At 69.1% G+C, this 19,130-nt stretch overlaps 6 protein-coding genes across 6 annotated transcripts; 3 read left to right on the plus strand and 3 right to left on the minus strand.

Moving 5' to 3' along the window:
- Positions 1-370: 370 nt before the first annotated feature.
- Positions 371-2,606, minus strand: RHOBADRAFT_38458 (uncharacterized protein). Its single transcript, XM_018413527.1, has 4 exons — positions 2,516-2,606; positions 2,194-2,432; positions 684-2,123; positions 371-605 (listed from the first exon to the last, which is right to left on the minus strand). Exons 1-4 carry the CDS (start codon positions 2,551-2,553, stop codon positions 457-459), a joined length of 1,866 nt encoding a protein of 621 aa, XP_018269318.1. The 5' UTR covers positions 2,554-2,606; the 3' UTR covers positions 371-456.
- A 699-nt stretch (positions 2,607-3,305) lies between these two features.
- On the plus strand, positions 3,306-5,142 carry RHOBADRAFT_38461 (uncharacterized protein; the record flags this gene model as incomplete). Its single annotated transcript, XM_018413528.1, has 10 exons — positions 3,306-3,445; positions 3,686-3,787; positions 3,862-4,030; positions 4,125-4,328; positions 4,418-4,471; positions 4,537-4,571; positions 4,650-4,702; positions 4,779-4,819; positions 4,888-4,932; positions 5,015-5,142. 10 exons carry the CDS (start codon positions 3,306-3,308, stop codon positions 5,084-5,086), a joined length of 915 nt encoding a protein of 304 aa, XP_018269319.1. The 3' UTR covers positions 5,087-5,142.
- Positions 5,143-6,004: 862 nt separating this feature from the next.
- RHOBADRAFT_29016 (uncharacterized protein) lies at positions 6,005-8,128 on the plus strand (the record flags this gene model as incomplete). The annotated part of the gene is made up of 8 exons (XM_018412846.1): positions 6,005-6,063; positions 6,131-6,174; positions 6,243-6,327; positions 6,393-6,443; positions 6,517-6,745; positions 6,826-7,124; positions 7,227-7,512; positions 7,598-8,128. Coding segments are annotated over exons 1-8 (1,575 nt in total), but the record flags the coding sequence as incomplete, so codon positions are not given.
- A 1,843-nt stretch (positions 8,129-9,971) lies between these two features.
- On the minus strand, positions 9,972-12,081 carry RHOBADRAFT_55040 (uncharacterized protein). Its single transcript, XM_018417628.1, has 6 exons — positions 11,927-12,081; positions 11,718-11,806; positions 11,565-11,631; positions 10,799-11,498; positions 10,608-10,734; positions 9,972-10,526 (listed from the first exon to the last, which is right to left on the minus strand). The coding sequence occupies exons 1-6, from the start codon at positions 12,036-12,038 to the stop codon at positions 10,254-10,256; spliced, it is 1,368 nt and encodes a 455-aa protein (XP_018269321.1). The 5' UTR covers positions 12,039-12,081; the 3' UTR covers positions 9,972-10,253.
- Positions 12,082-12,269: 188 nt separating this feature from the next.
- Positions 12,270-14,446, minus strand: RHOBADRAFT_38463 (uncharacterized protein). The gene is made up of 6 exons (XM_018413529.1): positions 14,285-14,446; positions 13,965-14,170; positions 12,956-13,893; positions 12,594-12,864; positions 12,418-12,483; positions 12,270-12,341 (listed from the first exon to the last, which is right to left on the minus strand). The coding sequence occupies exons 1-6, from the start codon at positions 14,418-14,420 to the stop codon at positions 12,309-12,311; spliced, it is 1,650 nt and encodes a 549-aa protein (XP_018269322.1). The 5' UTR covers positions 14,421-14,446; the 3' UTR covers positions 12,270-12,308.
- A 2,033-nt stretch (positions 14,447-16,479) lies between these two features.
- On the plus strand, positions 16,480-19,129 carry RHOBADRAFT_55042 (uncharacterized protein; the record flags this gene model as incomplete). Its single annotated transcript, XM_018417629.1, has 3 exons — positions 16,480-16,867; positions 16,931-17,598; positions 17,678-19,129. 3 exons carry the CDS (start codon positions 16,480-16,482, stop codon positions 19,127-19,129), a joined length of 2,508 nt encoding a protein of 835 aa, XP_018269323.1.
- Between the last annotated feature and the right edge of the window lies 1 nt (position 19,130).

Consider the following 19,130-nt stretch of genomic DNA (forward strand, 5'->3'; position numbering starts at 1 on the left):
CGGCAGAGGCGGCGGGGTCGTGCGAGCACATCGGGGGAGGGCGGTCGGTGCGCTGGGTCGAGTGGGTGCTATGCACGGAGAGATAGAGAGTGAAGGAGAGAGGGGAGGGGACGGCGAGCGAGGCGGGCTCGGTCGCTTCCCGATAGTCGGCCCTCGAGCGGCTCGCCCGCGATTCCGGCTTCGAGCGGGCGGGCCAGCAACGACCGCCCGCTGGATCTGCAACGCGCTCGGCTAAGCCACAGATACCGCCTTGCGCTTGCTCTCAGGCAAGCCCCGGCCGACCTCGCGCGGCTCATCCGCTCTCTCGCTCTCGGACCTCGAACTTGCCAGCCAGCAGCTCACCCGGCTCTCAACGGACGGGCGAGGCGTCGACCATGCGCGCGCTCGAGACGCAACGCCATTGCAATGACAGCACGGCCGCTTGACCGACGAAGAGAGGAAGGAGAGCGGCGAGGCTCACCCGCGCAGGAGCAGCCTCCTCGCGCGCCCAACGTCGCGCTTGGCGACGAGGATGTTGGCCGAGCCGTACGTCGACTGGTACAGGAGCGAGCGCACGCCGCCGTCGATGAGGAGCTGCGCGTAGTGCTCGACGAGGCCGGGCTTGTCTGCGGCGAGGGCGAGGGCAAGCGCGCGAGGGTCAGGCGCTGCCGAGGAGAGATAGAGGGGGCGAAAAAGGGACGCACCGAGTCCGAGGCTCATGAGGTCGAGCTGGAGGCACTTGAGGAGGGTGCGGTCGCTCGCCGTGTGCGCCGTCGTCGCCAAACCCGGATCGCCATCGTCGTCGTCGTCGTCGTCGTCCTCGTCCGCGCTCGGCAGCGTCGCCGAATCGACCGAGGGCGAGACGGCCTCCCACTCGTCGCCGTCCTGCTCGTCCTCGCTCTCGTCCGCCGTGCTGCTGCCCTGCTCCTCCTCGGACGAGCTCACCGGGAGCTCGGCCCCCTCTTCCCCTTCCCCTTCCTCATCCTCATCGTCGTCCTCCTCCTCCTGCGCGAGCCTCATCGCCTCCCACTCGCCCTCCCACCCTCTCAGCCCGTCCTCGCCCTCCCACTTGCCCCCGAGCCCAGCCTCGCCCGTCGCAAACACCATCTCGTCGCCTGCTGACTCGCACCCGGGCGGGAACAGCCGCCGCAAGAGGCGCACGTCGGCCGTGAGCGACGTGCCGTCGGGCGTCTGCGTCAGGGCGACGAACGGGACTGGGTGCGGCGCGAGGGGCGTCGGGAGCGAGGTTGACACCGTGCGCGAGGGCGGCGAGGGGCGAGCCCGGGGCGTGGCCGACTCGAGCGGGGCGGGGAGGTCGTCGGGAGGGGAGGTGCGCGCGCTCGAGTGCGAGCGCTGCCGGTGGCGGTTGAGGGAGGCTTGGCGGGAGAGAGGGAGGGTGGCAGAGGCGGGCGAGAAGGAGGCGAAGGAGAGAGGGCGGGAGGGGGACGTCGGCGAGGTCGGCGAGGAGCCGGGAGGAGGGCGGGGCAGGACGCGGTCGGCGAAGAAGAGGGCCTCGACGACCTTGGCGCGCCACTGCGTCTCGTGAGCGGGCGACAGGCCGACGCACACGAGCTCGTCGGGGAGGAGCGACAGCGGCGGGGCCATGGTCGTCGAGGGTGCGGGCGAGCGCAGGCTGGGCGACGTCGCTCCCGGGAGCGTCGTCGTCGACGACAGGTGGAGCGAGTTGGACCGCGACAGCGAGAACGACGACGAGCGCGACGCGCCCGCACCCTCGTTCGACCCTCTGCGGCCGCGCCCACCAGCCGTGCCCGCGCTGCCCGCATCGCTCAGGACGAGGCTCCCGACGAGGTCGCTCAGGCCCTCCTCCTCGTCCTCCTCGTCGTACACCGTCCCGTCCGAGCGGCTCATCCTGCGCGTCGACGTGCCGCTCGACCGCCCGCCGCCGCCGCCGCCCGCCGCGCGCTCCTCGCCCTCGCGGACGCGCATGCCCTTGAGCTCGTCCTCCATGGCCTTGTCGGCCTCGGCGAACGCGAAACCCTCGCTCTCGAGGATGTGGGTGACGAGGCCGAGGGCCGACGCGCGGACGAGGACGTAGTCGGCGTAGAACGACGAGACGAACAGGATCGAGACCGAGGCGGCGGCGAGGGGCGAGGTGAGTGCGTGCAAGCGAGGTGCGGCTTCCTCTGCAGGGGCAGACGAGTCAGGCCGATCATCGTGAGCGGCGCGAGAGAGGGAGGGAGCAGGGCGACGCACCCCAGCCGTTGCCGCCGAACGCGATCTCGAGCGCGACCCACAGCTCGTCGCCGACGAGGACGTCGTCGCCGTCGTCCCTCGCGCGCTCCTTACCCTTGACCGTCGCCGGACCGTGGTCCTTCTTGCGCGAGCTCGCCGCCGGGCCCATGAAGTCGCCAAAGCAGCCTCGCACGCTCGCCGCGTCGGCAAAGAGCGACAGCTCGACCTCGTTGCGGCACAGGGCAAAGAAGGGATCGTTCCTGCGGCGTGCGTGCCAGTCAGATCGGGCGTACCGGCGCAGACAAAGGGCAACGACAGAGAGAGAGAGAGAGAAGGGACGCACTCGCGGCGGAACCACATGCACTCGAGGAGGCGGCTCATCAGGGCCTCTTGGCGGGCGAGCGGGATGTGGACGAGGCGCAGGTGGGTCGGCAGGATAGTGATAGTGGTCTCGGACGACATGGCGGCGTGCGGCTTGGGGGTGGACGGCGAGATGAGCGTGAGGGCGGGGGGAGGGTCGAAGGAGCGGGAGGGTAGGCGGTGAGGCTCGCCTGCCCGGCGGCACGAAGTGGAGCGACGGCGTGCGAGTGCAACGGGTAGATGTGCAGGTCGGACCGGCGGTCGCGAGGCGAGCTGGACGCGCAGCGGCTTGTCGAGATGAAGCTGCTGTTGTCGAGGTCGGGGGGAGCTGGGCGCGCGTGGTGCGAGGCCAGCTGTCGCGTAGCTGGCGGTGCCGCGCAAGGTATGCTGCGCTGTCGAGCTCGCCTGCCCCGTGAGCTGTGGTGGGGAAGCGAGAGAGGAGGAGCGCTCGTGCTCTCGGGCGAAGCAGCGGCACTCCGCGGACTTTGCGCTCCCTCTGCTCGTCCTCGCACCAGGCAGAGCGACGCGGTGCAGTACTCAGCTGGCTACTCGAGAGATGGTCGACCTCGCAGCCAACGAGCGGCGGCCGATTTCGAGAGAGATCGGCGCCGGCGCGCGACCTTGCCGGCCTCTGAGGAGGAGGAGGAAGGGGAGCAGCCTCGCCGCCCTGCTCTCACCACACACAGCACAGCTGCTGCCAGCACCTACTGCACTCGCTGTCCACACTCGCACACACGCCCACCCCCGCACAGCACCACCCCGCTCCAGCCACCATGCCGTCGGCACCCAAGACCCAGAAGGACGCCGCCTCGCCCTCGCGCAAGGGCGACTTTGACGCTGTCCGCAACGACATTGCCAGCATCCTCGACCAGCCCGACTACGACGATGGCTCGATCGGCCCTGTCCTCGTCCGGTGAGCCTCCCCTTCTCCCTCTCGGCGACTTGGTGCGTGGGCCGGAGCATGTGGCACTTGCTCGCCGCTGGACCCGGTGCAGCGCGAGACGAGCGGGTTCTTCTCGAGCTAGAACTGCACCGGACAGGCGCACGGCCGCGTCCCTGCAGGAGGCGCACGCCGGGAATTCACGCTCAACCGGCTGTGGCGAGCCGGCAGAGAACGAGCGACGACGACTGACCATGCCCCTCCTGCGCGCAGCCTCGCATGGCACGCCTCGGGCACGTACTGCGCCGAGACCAAGACGGGCGGCAGCAACGGCGCCGGCATGCGGTACGAGGCAGAGGGAGGCGACCCGGCCAAGTGCGTCCTGGCCCCTCCTTCCTCCAGGCTCCTTGTCCAGCAGCCGACTGACGCCTCGCCCTTACCCCTCGCAGCGCCGGTCTCGAGCACGCGCGCCGGTTCCTCGAGCCCGTCAAGGAGAAGCACCCGTGGATCACGTACGCCGACCTGTGGACCCTCGCCGGCGTCGTCGCCATCAAGGAGATGGGCGGGCCCGACTGCAAGTGGAAGCCCGGCCGCACCGACTTTGTCGACGATTCCAAGGTGCGTCGTCTTCTCCTCGTCTCGTCCTCCCATGTTAAGGGCGTCGTCCTGACCCAACCTGTCCCTCCCCCTCCTCCCTCCTTCGCGCCCGCAGTGCCCGCCGCGTGGCCGCCTGCCCGACGGTGCCCAGGCCGCCGAGCACCTGCGCTTCATCTTCTACCGCATGGGCTTCAACGACCAGGAGATTGTCGCGCTCGCCGGCGCCCACTCGCTCGGCCGGTGCCACTCGGACCGCTCGGGCTGGGAGGGCCCGTGGAGCGTGACGCCGACCAAGTTCAGCACGCAGTACTACAAGATGGTGAGCCGCTCGCTTCTCTCCCGACCGTCTCGCGCACGGCAGCCGTCGAGAATCACCTCGACTGACAATCTCGTCCTCGTGCCTCGCAGCTCACCAAGTTCAAGTGGGAGGAGAAGAAGTGGGAGGGCCCGCGCCAGTTCCGGGTGCGTCCTCTCTCGTTCTCTCATTGCACTCGCGTCGTACTGACGAGGCCCCTGCGCGCCCGCAGAACGAGGACCTCGGCGAGGAGCTCATGATGTTGCCGTGCGTCCCCCCTCTCCCTCTTTCACTGGCTCTTCCACTCCCTATCGAGCCCGTCCTGACTTCTGTCTCCCCTCACAGGACCGACATGGCGCTCATCGAGGACGAGAAGTTCATCCCCTGGGTCAAGAAGTGTACGTCGCCGTCGTCTCGAGCCCGTCGCGCCGCACAGACCGCCGAGGCTCACGCTCCCTTTTACCCGCCCTGCAGACGCCGAGGACCGCGACGCGTTCTACAAGGACTTTGCCGATGTGCGTCCTCGCTTCTCTTCTCTCGTCCCTCGACGCGCACTGACCCGCTCGTCCTCCTCGACTCACAGGTCTTCTCCAAGCTCATCGAGCTCGGCGTCGAGCGCACCGACGACGTGCGTCTCTCTTTCTCTCTCTCAGTGCCTCTGTCTCCTACGCGAGTCGACACTGACCTCGAGGCCGTCGCTGTGCCCGCAGTACGAGAGCGCGCCGACGTTCTCCAAGGCCGAGGGCGACAAGAAGGAGCAGGAGGCCAAGTCGAAGATCTAGTTTGCGCCACTCGTCCTGTGTTGCTCGTCCTTGCCAATCCTAAGCTGTCCATCGAGTGTCGTTCTGTGCTGCGGCCGGTAGAGAAATGTGAGATCTCTCGGCCCACGAACGCATGCGTGAGCGTGAGCGAGAGGAGCGAGTGTGGCCAGCTCCTCGCTCGTCCTCACCTCGAGCTCCGTGCACCTTAGGCCCAGCTCGACCGGCTGCACTCGATCCAGCACCTGCGCCTGCCAGCCGCGCACCGCCACCGGCCGCTGTCGCCCCTCGCCCCTCCACTTCTCTCTCATCTCTGAGCAACTCGGTCCCCGCTCCTCTCGCCCTCACCTCGCCACGCCACGCCCAGCGCCACCCGAGCGCCATGTCGGCCTTCTCAGCAGGGGTCAACGCGACCACGGGCGCCCTCGCCCACTTTGTCCTCGCGCGTTCCGGCGCCCTCTTCCCGCGGTCCGAGGAGTTTGAACCGGCGAGGGGCGACGCCCAGAATTCGAGCCTGTACTCGGGCGCGGGCACGGTCGAGGAGGCGACGTGAGTCCTCGTTTCGCTGTTGAGCGCGGCTGCTCAGAGGGTGGGTGGGCCGCACGGCGGGCGGAGGTGCTCTCGCCCGAGGAAGCGAGCGGGCCATGTTTGCGCGCGCACAACGACTGACATGGGTCCTTTGCCTCCTCGTTCACAGTCATGAGCTCTTCAGCGTCGTCACCGAGGTGCGCTCTACTTCCCCCTGCACTCGAGAGTCGGAAGCGCGGCGAGACTGACGTCCTCTTGGGTCTTGCAGGTCAACATCGTTCACCTCGCCATCGTCATTCTCTCCGTCTTCATCACCTTCTTCGGCCTCTTCTCGTGAGCACCCTCCTCTCCGTCCCCGTCGACTCGCGCCGAGTCGAGTACTGACGACGAGACGGCGCGCGCAGGGGCTTCGTCAAGGAGCGCATGTACGTCGGCGAGGCCATCATCGCGACCTGCTTCGGTATCGCCTTCTCGTGCGTCCCCTCGTCCCCTGTTCTCGGTGGCCGGGCGGTGACTGACGAGGGCGTTGTGAACCTGCAGGGGCTACGCAGCGGGCATCTTTGCGCCGAGGACGTGGGCCGAAGGTGCGTCTTCTCGTTCCTCCTCTTGCGGCTCTCCTGCCCTCGTACTGACTCGCGTCTTGCGACCACAGGCCACCACACGGACGAGCTCACGCTCGAGCTCACCCGCATCGTCATCGCGCTCTCGGTATTCGCCATCGGCGTCGAGTTGCCCAAGTGCGTCCTCCTCTCTCGCCTCTCGCACAGTCTCGAGCACTTGACTGATGCCTTCTCTCGCACAGAGCGTACGTCTGGCGGCATTGGCGCGACCTGGCGATGCTGCTCGGGCCCATGTGCGTCGCCCCCTCTCCCCTCGCTCTGCGCACCCAGCCGGACGCCTCGACTGACGCTTGGTCCGCCTCGCAGCATGCTCATGGGCTGGATGGTCGCCGGCGCCCTCATGTACGCCATCATCCCGGGCCTCGAGTTCCTCCCCGCACTCGTCCTCGCCGCCGCCGTGACGCCCACCGACCCTATCCTCGCGTCGTCGGTCGTCGGCAAGGGCAAGTACGCTCAAGAGCACGTCCCGAGCCACATTCGGCACCTCCTCCAGGCCGAGAGTGGCTGCAACGATGGCGCGGCGTTCCCCTTCTTGGTTCGTCCTCTCTCTCTCCCTCTTCGTCCACCTCCCCTCTCGCCACCACGGCGAGCTGACGACCGACCTCTGGCCCACAGTACCTCGCCCTCTTCCTCCTTCTGCGCGGCGAGCACTCTGTCGGGTCCGCCATCGGCTACTGGATCGTCCTCGTCCTCCTGTACCAGATCGTCCTCGGCATCATCATCGGCGCCGCCGTCGGCATCATCGCGCGCAAGATCCTCAAGTTCTCCAAGCGCCGCGAGCTCATCGACCGCGAGTCGATGGTCGCCATGTATGTCGCGCTCGCGCTCCTCGTCACGGGCTTGACGACGCTCGCCGGTAGCGACGACTTGCTCGCGGCGTTCGCGTGCGGGACGGCGTTCGCGTGGGACGACTGGTGCGTCCTCCTCTCTCTCGGCCCTTGTTCTCGCGGTCTGGCGTCGCCAGCTTGCGTGTGCTTTTTCGAGTGACCTGACTGACTCGCTCGCCCCCTCTGCAGGTTCACCGAGTCGATCGAGGAGTCCAACTTTTCGTCGACGATCGACCTGCTCGCCAACTGCGCCATCTTCATCTACATCGGCGCGACGATGCCGTTCAACGCGTGGCAGAGCGCCAACACGACCCTGACCTGGTGGCGCGTCCTCCTCCTGTGCATCGCCATCCTCGCGCTCCGGCGCCTCCCGACCATGTACGCCCTGTACCACTGGATCCCCGACATCAAGACGACGCGCGAGGCCATCTTTGCCGGCCACTTTGGGCCCATGGGCGTCGGCGCCATCTTCATCGTGCGTCGAGCTCGTTCGCCTTTCTCTCGCCGTCCCGCCTTACTGACCCTGCCTCTTTCCCCCTCTTTCCGTACCTCGCTCGCAGTCGACTCTCGCCGCCGAGAAGCTCCCGACGCCCAACATTCCGCCCGAGAACGGCGTCGAGACGCTCGCCCTCATGATCGTGCCCGTCACCTACGCCATCGTCCTGTCGTCCATCCTCGTACACGGCCTGTCGATCTCGTTCTTCACGCTCGGCCGCCGCGTCCACTCGCGCGTCGCATCCTTCTCGCGCACCCTCACGGCGCAGTCGGGCAACTCTGGGTTCGGCCGCACGTTCTCGTTCGGGACGACGAGCCGCGCCGAGCGCGCCAAGGACGAGGAGCCGAGCTGGATGTCGCGCGTCAAGCGTGCGACGCGCGCCGAGGACATCGTCATCAACCGCGACGACGAGTCGCCCGAGAGCCTCGCCGAGAAGGGCGTCGGCGCCGGCGCGAGCCCGTCGTCGAGCCGTCGGTCGTTTGACGAGAAGGACGAGGCCGAGCGCGGCAGGCGCGAGGACCGCATCGATGAGGAGGACGAGGACGAGGTGGACCGCGAGGACGAGGAGGAGCGGCACGCGACGGACGAGGCGCGCCGCAAGGTCGGCCACAGCCCGTCGCACTCGGACGTCGAGCGCGAGATCGAGGACGAGGTCGAGGAGGACAAGGGCACGACGGCCATGTTCGGCGCGCCGCCCAAGTCGCACAAGGTCGGCGCCGGCAAGAAGGAGGAGCTCGTCGAGCGGCGCAAGGAGAAGCACCGTGACGGCGGCGCCGCAGGCGACCGCGACTCGGACGTCGAGGAGCGCGGCGGCACCGACGTCGAGAAGGAGGTCGAGTCGGCGAGCGACGTCAAGCGCGGCAAGCGCCGTGCCGCCGAGCACAAGCGCGAGATGGCCGAGGCGCGCCGGCGCGAAGCGGACGAGCACCCGCCGCACGACATCCTCGGCGACGACGGCGCCGACGACAGCGACTCGCCCGAGTCCAAGGCGCGGTACGCCGCTGCGCACAAGCGCTCGGGCAAGGGCAAGGAGCGCGAGGAGCGTCGGCGGCCGAGGGAGAGGAGCAGGAGCAGGAGCAGGTCGCCGAGCCCGGTCCCGATGGGCCCGCGCAAGGGCGGCAAGCGCGACCCCAAGCTCGAGGCGCGCTACTGTCGTGGCACCAAGACCTGGCAGGAGGGCCGCAAGGTGCGTCCCTCTCCTCATTCTCGTCGTCGTCGTCGTCGTCTCGCCGGCGCCCGCACTGACCTCTTCCCTTTCGCCCGCAGATCATCATTGACCACGGCGACGGCAACGTCGAGGTCGTCGACGCCGACGAGCACCCCGAGAAGGAGCGCAAGGCCAAGGCGCACCCCGACAAGACGGTCCACAACGTTCCCGAGGGCGAGATCGAGGAGCAGAAGCGCGTCCTCACCGAGAAGCACGGCGAGGGCCAGCACGAGGCCAACGCCGTCAAGCGTGTCGCCGCCAAGATGATGCGCCAGGGCTCTGCCGTCGGCGCCAAGCTCAAGCTGCGCGACGAGCCGCCGTCGGCCCTGGGCGGGACGCCCGCGGAGCGCGAGCGCAAGCGGCGCGAGAAGCTCGAGAAGCTCGAGCGCGACGCGTGGTGCCGCAAGGAGCGCAAGTACCGCGACTCGAGCCCGCAGGGTCGCGACTACGAGGAGTGGATCGAGGGCGACAAGGTGCGCCCGGGCCCTCTCTCTGTCTCTCTCTCGCGCGCTCGGACCTCGAGAATTGCGTCCTGACCTCGCCTCTCTCCCCCTTTCTCTCGCCCTCCCGCAGGTCGTCGCCGAGCGCGGCGACGGCAAGATCACCGTGCGCGACATGACGCCCGAGGAGAAGCGCCGCAAGGCCAAGAAGCACGTCGACGCCCTGCGCGCGCTCGGCCACCCGGTCGAGGAGCTCGAGGCCGACCTCGCCAAGTACGAGCGGCCGTCGTCGCGCAACAGCGCACGAGGCGACGAGCGTGCGACGGGCTCCAAGCTCGCTGCGCACCGCGAGGGCGACACGCCAGCCGAGACGCCGGCCCGCGGTCGGTCGCCCCAAGGCGACTACTTCTCGTCGCAGCGCCGCACCGCCTCGCCCGAGCCGGTCGCCGCACCGCGCTCGGCCTCGCCGCAGGCCGACCTGTCCCTGTTCCGCTCGGAGCGCATCGACCCGCCCTCGGACGACGACGCGTCGCCCGCACCCGCACCCGCACCCGCACCTGCACCTGCGCCCGCGCCCAGCGGCGGCGACCACCTTCGCCCCGTTCCGGCCCGCCAGAACAGCAAGGCGATGCAGAGCGTGCGCGAGCTGTTCCGCGCTCGCGGCGGGTCTCGCTCGCCCGGCCCGTCGGTGCCGTCGTCGCGCGCCGGCTCGCCCGAGCGCGACAACTCGGGCGACTCGACGGCGGGGCCGTCGATCCGGTTCGCCGCCGTCGACCGGCCGCAGCGAGAGGGAGGAGGGACGGGCACGGGGAGGGCGCTGCCCGTCGTCGGAGGGCCGCTCAGCATGCGCAAGGTGCCGTCGCAGCGGGCCGGCGACTCGTAGATGAACCTGTCTGTCTCTCTTTCCTCCTCTCGCATTTCCTGTTCCTCCTGTGCACACACACGCTCTGTTTGATAGACCCTATGTTACACGCGCCCTCGCAAAGACAGAACGAGGCGAGTCTCTGATCGAGAGCAGGCTGCAAGCGTGACCGGCAAGCGCTTCTCCCTCCCGCTCGACCCTCGTCTATCCCTCACACCTTCTCGACGGCAAGCTGCCCTTGCGGCGCTCCTCCTTGACCGCCCGTCGGCGCCTTGTCCTCGACGTCGACGAGGACCAAGCCCTGCCGGGCGCGGCGGCGCAGCGACAGGAGGACACCCGCCTTGAGGACGACGAGCCACGCCGCGAGGATCGGAGCGTCCCTGCTGAGCGTGTTGACGGCACCGCGGCCGAGGATCGTCATGATGATGGACCACGCGGCGTGCGAGGGAAAGATGACGTGGATCCGGTAGAAGGCGTTCGAGAGCTGCATCGAGGGGACAAGGGGTGCTGGGGCATGTCAGGAACGCGCTCACGAGAGAAGAGGAGAGAGGCAAGGAGAGCGCACCTCGTAGGGCCATATTATGGCCGAAACCGATGTGACGATGAGGGAAACGACAAAGTACGAGACGAACGGCAACGGGACCCAGGTCGTGACGATGTCGAGCGTGTCGAACGTGATCATCGAGAAGACCCTGCAGTGCGAGACGACCGACGAGTCAGTCCCGAGGAGGACAGAAGGACAGAATGAGGACGCACCAGTGGACCGTCCACAGCGCAAAGAACTGCTTGGCGGCGAGGTCGTAGCCCTCGTCGAACATGACGCCCCACGTCGTGCTCATGAGGCTCGTGAGGAGGGTCCACGCGAGCGAGATGGCGAGGCGGTACTTGAGGTGGCGCGCGAACGACATGTTGCGGTACACGCCGATGCCGAGGAAGATGTTGTTCCACGCGAGGAGGAAGAAGAACTGGAGGAGGAAGGGCAGGACGAACGCGATCGTGTTGAGGACGATGCGCGTGCCGTACGTGAACGGCGTCTGGTTGACGAACGTTGCCGCGACGGGCCGCACGAGGACCTGAGCCGACGCCGCCGAGTACGACGTGCCCGACTCGAGGAGCGGCGCGACGACGGCCGCGCTGAACCGGGCCGACGCCGTCTGCGAGACCTGGAGGAGCGCGGGCAGGACTGCGCCCGACCACGCCGTCGTGTAGCGCACCTCGAGCCCGCTGTACTCGAGGGCCTGCGCCGCGTCGTACGTCGACGCTGCGTCGGCGGATGCGACCGCCGCCTCGAACCGACTCGAAGCGCCCTCCGTCGCGATGATGCTGCCCCAGTACCGCCCCTGCCACACCTTGTGCAGCACCTCGTCGCGCGAGGTCGAGTTGGCGGCGAGGATGTGAAAGGTCGGTAGGCTGTCCTGGCCGTTGACGGCGTTGACGGCGCCGAGGAGGGCGTTTCCTGCGAGGGTGCGACGAGTGAGCGAGGACGCGATGGTGAGGGGTGGAGGACACGGCAAGGACGCACCGACTGATCCACCGTCAAAGTCGACGACGACGACGCCGAATTTGTGGACGTGGTGCGAATTCTCGTACTGCAGGGACGAAGGCGAGGTCAGCGAGTCGACGAGAAGGGACGGGCGGGACCGGGCGGGACCGGGCGCGAGTGGGGGAGACGCACCAAGCTGCCGAACAACCAGAGCGCACACGCAAAGAAGACGACGACGAACAGGACGCCGGCGAGCGTCAACTTCTTGAGGGCGAGACCGACTGGCGGCCGGTTGAACGAGGATCCGGGTGAGGCGCGGGGACGAGAGTCAGCTACCGCACCGGCGCGTGTCGGTCGACGCGGGCCTCGCCGAGAGGCTATGCAGGGAGAGCTGGGCACACCTGGATTAAAGGCGGGCCGCGGTGCGGGTGCAGGAGGACCGCGAGCTGATGAGACGCTCTTGGGGCGAGTTGCCGTGCTGACGACCGATGCGGGCGACACCTCGCGCTGCATGGCGACGTGGAGCTTGAAGTAGTGGTACAGACCAGAGCAAAGGCACGCAGCGGCAGAGGCGAGGTTGACGAGAGGAGGAGCCGGCGCAAGTCGCTCCGGCACCTCCGCCGAGACGGCGGTGGTTGCGCTCGAGCGGTCCAAAGCCGAGGGCAGCGGGCTTTCACTCGCCGCTGTAGCACCTGTCGTGTTCACTGCAAAGAGCGCTATCTCTCGGTTCGGGCGCAGGAGAAGTGACCGCCAAACTGCTCGCGTTTCCATCTCGACGACCAACTACCGCCGCTTCTTGCCGGCCTTGGACGTGCGCTGGTACAACAGAGAGGGGGAGCAAGGTCGGGACCACGTGTTCGAGAGAGACCGAGGCGGAGAAGAGAGGACGCACCCTGCACTCGTCGCAGAACCAGCGGCCGTCCGGGATGCTCTTGAGGCCGACGCACGGGAGATGGAACTGCGCGACACGACAGCAAGTCAGTACAGGCCGGCGGTCTTTGCTAGACCTGCTCGGCAGCCGTCGAGCGCCGCCGAGCGCAGGCCAAAGAGAAAACGAGGCCGACTCACCCACTCGTGCTCGCAGTCGGGCGCGTCGCACGCGATCATCTCGCCAAAGCTGACGCGCTGGCAGAAGCAGTACAGCGTCTTGTCGCCGTCGTCGTCTGCGCCGTCGAGCGCCGCGTCAAAGTCGTCGTCAAGCGCGAGCTGCGTCGCGGCGACGGGCGACGGCGGGTCGTCGGCCCGGGTCGAGGTCGAGTTCTGGCGGCGAGGGGCGCGCCCGGCGGCTTGGACAGTGCCGGGTAGGGAACGCGCAGGAGGCTCGGGCGAGTCGTTGACGCTGCGAGGGAAAGAGGGCCGAGTCAGTCGGGCGCGCTCGAGGACGAGCGCTCAGGCCGCGGGAGGAGGAATGAGGGAAAGGCGGGACGCACCCCTTCTTGCGGCGCTTGGACGCCCCGGCAACGTCCTCAACCTTGCGCTTGGCCGGCGCGCGCTGCTGCGACCCGCCGAGCGTCGCGAGGTCGTACTCGCTCTGGCTCGCCATGCCCTGGTAGCCCATCGCCGCGCCGCCCGCTCCCGGCGCGACGCTGCTCGACCGACTGACGGGCCCACTCGTCGAGCCCATGGCCGCTGCGGCTGCGGCGGCCGAAGCCGAGCTCGCGCCGGCGGCCGCTTCCTGCCCGCGCCGCTTCTCCTTGACGGCCTCGACGGCCGTCATGCCCATCGGGTGCGGGACAGCGTTCGAGTAGACGCCCGCAGCCGCGTTGGCGGACTGGGCCGAGATGACGCCGCCAAGGGCGCCCGAGGGCGACCCGCCGCCGTACACGCCCGCGACGCCGCCCATGCCGCCGACGCCGGCGCCGCCAGCTGCCGCGCCCTGGAGCCGCTTCTTGGTGTACTGGTTCGGGTGGCGCTGCGCCGGGTCCTTTTCCTTGTCCTTGCGGCCGTGCCCGGCCGCACCGACACCGCCCGCGAGCGGGTAGTCGTCGCCGTAGATGCTGTAGTCGATCTGGGCGGCGCGCTTCCTCCCCGACTGGCCGTACCCTCGCGCGCCGCCCATGCCGCCCAGTCCAGCAGGACCCGCGATGCCGCCGACGCCAACGCCGCCGGCTGCGCCGCCTCGCGTCAGGTCGTAGTGCTCGCGGACCATGCCGAGCGCGCCCGACAGGCGCGACGTGCTGCCCTGGCCCGGGTGCCGCGCCGGCGGGTAGTCGAACATCTGGCGGCGGGCGATGGCGGACGAGGGCGTGTTCGACTTGGGGTAGCCGTGCGGGGCGGATGGCGCGGGCAGGTGCGGCTGGAGGTGCTCGGGGAGGAAGCTGAGGAGGAGGGTCGACAGGGTCGCGAGGTGCGAGGTGTGCGTCGCGATCTGCAGCCGGGCGGGACAAGGGGTGAGTCCCTGGCCTGTACAGGCTCGAGTCGGGAGGATGCTCGACGCACCGTCTCGCATGTGTTGGTCGCGACGCGGATCTTGTCCTCGCCGCCGAGGCGGAACACGCGAGCGTCCTCTGCCACCTCGCGCAGGAGCTTGAGGCGGTCGAGCGGCGTGTACTTGGGCGGCTCGGCGGTGGGCTTGGTGCCAGGCTCGGGCGTGTGCATCATGTCGTGCACGAGGCGGAGCTTGTCGGTGATGCTCTGGAGCGAACCTGCGGGGGAGGCAAGGGCGCAGCCGCCGTCAGCTCGAAGGGCCCTGAGACGGGGCTTGCAGCACAGGTCTGCGGTACCTGTACTGTGACAGATGCAAGGGGAAGGGGACGCACTGTTGAGGACGGCGTCGAGCTCCTTGAGGTCGCTGAGGGAGCGGGTGAGGGACGGCGGCAGCGAGTCGAGCGAGTCGGCGAATGTCGTCACGAGGTGGATGATCTCGCTCGATGGCGTGGGCGTGTTGGCGGCCATCTCGGGGTGCGGAGCAGCCGGTGCGGTGAAGCGGTGGTGGAGGAGGAGGACGAGGAGGGCGAGAGCCGGCCGGCGGCGGCCGCGGGGGAACCGCTTCGCTCTCTCGCAGGCGGCCGTTCAGAGGCGTTCAAGCTTTGTGATACATCCAGAGCTGCGCTACTAGATGCACCTCGACCGCCGAAGCGAGGGTCGACGACGCGCCCGAACCTGCTCGAGTCCGCGGACTCCGCCTTTCTCCTGTCGACCGGTTCTGCGTCTCTCGTCGGGTCCGCTCACTCGAGCTCTCGCTGCTTGTCATCGTCGGCGTCTGAACTGCAACGAAGCGACGACCGGCGATGCGCCTCGCCTCGGCGGTTCGGTCGTGTGCACGGACCCCTGCGAACCAACTGCATGTCGTCGATTAAGTCGTCGAGCGCTGCCGGAGCGAGGCCGGCAGTCACGCGAGCTGCTGTGTGCCAGAAGTGCACGATCATGTGCAAGGGGGCAGCTGGCGTTCCCCTTGTCGCCCTCGGCCCCCTCGCCGCCGACGTCGACGTCGCGAGGAAGCTGCTGTGTTGCTCGGCCCGCTTCTCCTCTCGGGCGCCTGCGCTCGCGGGGACGGACGAGCGCGACGCAACCAACGTCGAGCGTCGGGCTTTGCGAGCCCCGCACAGCAGCACGATCCGTTCTTCCGCGCTCAGAACGACGACGAGGGTGAACGTCCAGATTGCGGTTTAGCGTTGGGCGTCCGATCGCGAACGACGAGCGCTGGATCGACCCTGGTTCTCGAATTTACGGGCGAGCCTGGTAGTAATTTACAGCTGGTCAGCCTGGCAGCCTCCGCCTTGTCCCTCTCGCCGTGACAAGCCGCCGCGGTCGAGCCCCTTCCTCTCGTCTGTGCCCCGCTCTCTGTCTCTCTGACGGTGTTTCGTCGTCGAGCGTCGAGCTGTGCACCGTGCGTCGTTCTACCGTCGCGCACTAGAGCCGTAGCGCCCGAACAAGCTCGAGTACCGACAAGAAGCGCCGTCACACGAGCGAGCGAGCGAGAGCGCTTCGTGCGAACGATCCTGTCCTCGGCCGGTCCGCGCGTCCGCTCGCGCGAGCCGGGCGAGCTTGCAACTTGCTTCGTCTCGCACATGTCGAGCAAGCTGGTGCGAGAGACTCGCCTGTGCGAGGCCCAAGTTGGCCAGCTCGAGAGCCGAGCGAGGAGGCGTTTCCCGCGCTCGCTCGGTGTTTCCCACGTTCGAAGCAGAGTGCGAGAGCTTGAGGAGAAGGACAAAGCGGGCGAGCGAGTTTGGGTTTGGACGGATCGCCGCCGCCCTTTGACATGGTCGGCCCCGGCTCCGCTGGGATTGATCGGGGAGCACGCGCGTTTGGCGGACCACGCTAACTTAGATGCGCAGCAGCAAGACCGAAACCGTGAGCGTTCCCCTCTCCGAGGCGGTGTGAGCGCGTCGGTTGCCGACCGAGGGTGGCTCGCCTCGCAGTTGTCACGAGCCGCTGCCGCTCTCGCTCTCGCACCAACAACTCGGAACGGTAGCCAGCACCGCCCAGCTCGAGTCGCACGACGCCGCTTGCAACAAGTGCGACGCTACCGCCCTCCCGCGTCCGAGCCTTCGAGGCCGCCTCCGCACTTGCGCTAGCGGGCTCCCTCGTCGTTCGGTCTGTCGACGGCCGCCTGCCCTCCGTTGAGCACCTCGTCCTGTGCACCTCTCCTTCAAGCCCCTGCACGCCAGCCAGTCGAGCCGTGACGAGACGCGAGTCGAGGTTCGCATTTAGCTCGTTGTGGAACGAGGTGCGTCCTCTCCCTCTCCTCGCCTGCGTCGGGTTCGAGCCTGCGCACCGACGTGTCGTCCATGCTAACGAGCGCCGTCCCTACGCAGACCCGCCCTTCCTCGCCTCTCCCTCCCCCGACCACTACCACCGCCATCCGAGCGGCCGCGGCCCCCGCTGCTCCTCCCGACCACTCCCTTTCTCCTGCGACGACCGACGATGAACCGCTGCTGAACGACCGAGTGCACCCTCCCTCTCGCCCTCGTCAGCCGCGCCGTCCTCGCCCTCGCCTCCTCGACCTTCGCCCATGATCACGCTCCAGATCCTGCCCGTCAGCGGCAACGTCAACAACTTCCCGTACACGGGCGTCCTCGGCGTGACCGATGTCGTCGTGCGCGGCCGCGTCGTCGCCGGGCTCGACGAGCGCGCGTCGGGCAAGGCGCCCGAGGTGCGCTGCATCGCCGTGCGCCTCGTCCGCGTCGACGCGTGGGACGGCAAGGCGTCGCGCGACGTGACCAAGGACGTCGTCGACGAGCGTGTCCTGTGGACGCCCGAGAGCGGCGCCGACGCCGAGCGCCTCGAGCCGCGCGAGCACCGGTTCGCGCTCCGGGTCCCGCACGACGTCGTCGGCCTGTCCAAGATGCAGTTCAAGGTCGGGACCTGCCAGGCGAGCGTCACTTGGCGCATCGAGGCCTGTACGTCCCTCGTCTCGCTCTCGCCTCTCGCTTGAGCGGCCCTGACTCTCGCCCTCGTCGCAGACGTCGACACGGTCAAAGTCGGCCGCATCGAGGCGCAGCATTCCCGCAACCTCAGCCTCGTCCGCCACGCCACCGTCCCGCTCTTTCCTCCCGACGCCGTGCAACGCGGCTGGGCCGCCTCGACGAGCGCAGCGTCGCCCGTCCCGTTCAGCTACGACCTGCGCATCTCGGGCGAGCCCTTCGGCGTCCTCGAGCCGCTCGCCGTCGAGACGCACTTTCGCCTGCCCGAGGCGAGCGGCGTCCAGATCAAGAGCTTCAAGCTCTGGCTGCGGCGAGACGTCACCAACCTCAAGAGCAACGCCCAGTTCCAAACGACGCACGACTTTGCGATCGAGTCGGACGAGCTCGTTCGACCCGGACGCTCGAGCAAGCGCTTCGCCTCGGTGTTCACTCGCTCGTCGTCGTCGGTCGGCCCGTCAGCGACGACGACGCCGCCGTCAGAAGACGAGCGCACCCTGCACGGCCGCCCGCCGTCGCCGCCGTCCGACCCCGAGTCGTCGGTCGCGCTCGCGCCGCACCGGTTCCCGCTCTTTGCACGCGAGACGGCCGAGGTCGTCGAGCGGGGCAAGTTCCACGTGCGGGTCCCAGGCCAAGGGCCGCATCGGTGGACGGTGGGCGAGACGGGCGAGAGCAGCGTGTTCCGGATCTCGTTCTCGCTCGCGGGCAAGGTGCGTCGCCGGTCTCTCTCTCTTCGTGCCTCTCTCTTTCCCTTTTGAGCGGTCGCTCACTTCGTTCCCTCGCTCGCAGATCTCGTACAAGCTCCGCAACGGCAGCTCGTTCTCGGTCGACCTCGCGCCGCTCCCCGTCCACGTGTGCGCCGCCATCGACCCGCAGCTCTCGCGAGTCAGCTCTCGCACGAGCACGGCGGCGACGCTCCTCTCTCGCCTCGCCGACCGACGAGGCGACCGCCGCACGTCGGACTTTGCCCTCGAGCTCAAGTTCGACCGCTCGTCGCCCGGTCCTCCTCCATCGCCTCTCGCCTCGCCCGACGCCGGCCTTGACCGCCGACTACCGACCGCACCCCTCCCTCACCTCACTTGTCGCCGTCCTCATCACGGCCGCCGCATGTCGGAGCACTCGGACGCCAACGACGCGCCCGCACGGACCCGCGTGCGGCGAGATCCGCCGGCGCCGCTTCCGCTCCCGAACGCGACGATGCACTCGCCGTCGTCCGTCACGTCGGCCCCGCCGGGTGTGTCGCGCTCGAGCACGCTCGAGACGCTCGGGCCCATCACGCCCTCGATGATGGAGTTCCTCGTCACGTCGCCCGAGCCACCCTCGGCCCCATCATCGTCGTCGTCCCACCTCGCGCCGAGGGCCCCCTCGCACCCGCCCTTCTCGCCGTCACACTCGCCGCAGATGAGCCGGCACAGCGCACGGTCGTGCCGCTCGTCGTCGGCGCGGTACCGCCCTCGCAGCGCGGGCTCGCAGCGGTCGTCGGTCCTCGGCGACTCGTCGCAGAGCGTGTCGAACATGTCGATCGCGTCGGTCGCGACTGCTTCGAGCACGGCGAGCGACCCGCTGCGGTCGCCTCCGCTGGCGGGCTCGAGCTCGACGCTGCTCGGGTCGGCCGACCGCATGCTCGGCCTGTCGCTTGGCGGCGGTGGGGCCAGCGTCGAGGGCCTGCGCACCTCGACGTCTGCGCCGCTGCTCCCGGCGGCAGCAGAAGATGGCGAGGACGGCGACGCCCGCATGGACCTCCTCGACGACCCGTCCGCGCACCTCGCCTCGCCGAGCCCGCCCTCGTCGCCCGAGCCTCCACTCCCCGTCCTCGCGCCCTCATCCTCGTCCTTCCGCGACCCGTTCGCCATCGACGACTCGTCCGACGCGCCGCCCGCCGAGCCCGACATGTACGTCTCGCCGCGCCACGCCCGCCTCGCCTCGCGACCGGGTCGGCCATCGACCGCGCCGGCGCACTGCGACGCGCGGTCCGCCTCGGGCTTGACGGCACCTGCCTCGCCACCGCTGCTGTCGGCGTACGCGCCGCAGCCCGAGACGAGGCTCGTCTCGCCGCCGGTCGTCGTCGTCGACGCGAGCGCGACCGGCCCTTCGCGAGCGAGCAGTGCGTCGCCTGGCCCGACGGCGGCGACGGCGGGGGCGGCGGTCCTTCCCGCCGTCGGCTCGCGCAAGGGCAGCATCGGCGTCTTCATCTCGAGCATCCTCGGTCGGCGAGGGAGCAGGCCGCTCACGGCGCTTTGAG

This window comes from Rhodotorula graminis (assembly GCF_001329695.1).
Source record: "Rhodotorula graminis WP1 unplaced genomic scaffold RHOBAscaffold_11, whole genome shotgun sequence".
Taxonomy (NCBI): Eukaryota; Fungi; Basidiomycota; class Microbotryomycetes; order Sporidiobolales; family Sporidiobolaceae; genus Rhodotorula; species Rhodotorula graminis.

Coding starts and splice junctions, on each gene's coding strand:
- RHOBADRAFT_38463 (XM_018413529.1), bottom strand. CDS start 14,420: ATGGCCGCCAACACGCCCACGCCATCGAGCGAGATCATCCACCTCGTG. Junction 14,171..14,284: donor GCTCGACGCCGTCCTCAACA/GTGCGTCCCCTT, acceptor CCTCCCCCGCAG/GTTCGCTCCAGAGCATCACC. Junction 12,342..12,417: donor GGTTCTGCGACGAGTGCAGG/GTGCGTCCTCTC, acceptor CTGTTGTACCAG/CGCACGTCCAAGGCCGGCAA.
- RHOBADRAFT_55040 (XM_018417628.1), bottom strand. CDS start 12,038: ATGCAGCGCGAGGTGTCGCCCGCATCGGTCGTCAGCACGGCAACTCGC. Junction 11,632..11,717: donor TCTGGTTGTTCGGCAGCTTG/GTGCGTCTCCCC, acceptor TCGTCCCTGCAG/TACGAGAATTCGCACCACGT. Junction 10,735..10,798: donor GCGCTGTGGACGGTCCACTG/GTGCGTCCTCAT, acceptor CTCGCACTGCAG/GGTCTTCTCGATGATCACGT.
- RHOBADRAFT_38458 (XM_018413527.1), bottom strand. CDS start 2,553: ATGAGCCGCCTCCTCGAGTGCATGTGGTTCCGCCGCGA. Junction 2,124..2,193: donor GTTCGGCGGCAACGGCTGGG/GTGCGTCGCCCT, acceptor CTGCCCCTGCAG/AGGAAGCCGCACCTCGCTTG. Junction 606..683: donor CCTCATGAGCCTCGGACTCG/GTGCGTCCCTTT, acceptor CCCTCGCCGCAG/ACAAGCCCGGCCTCGTCGAG.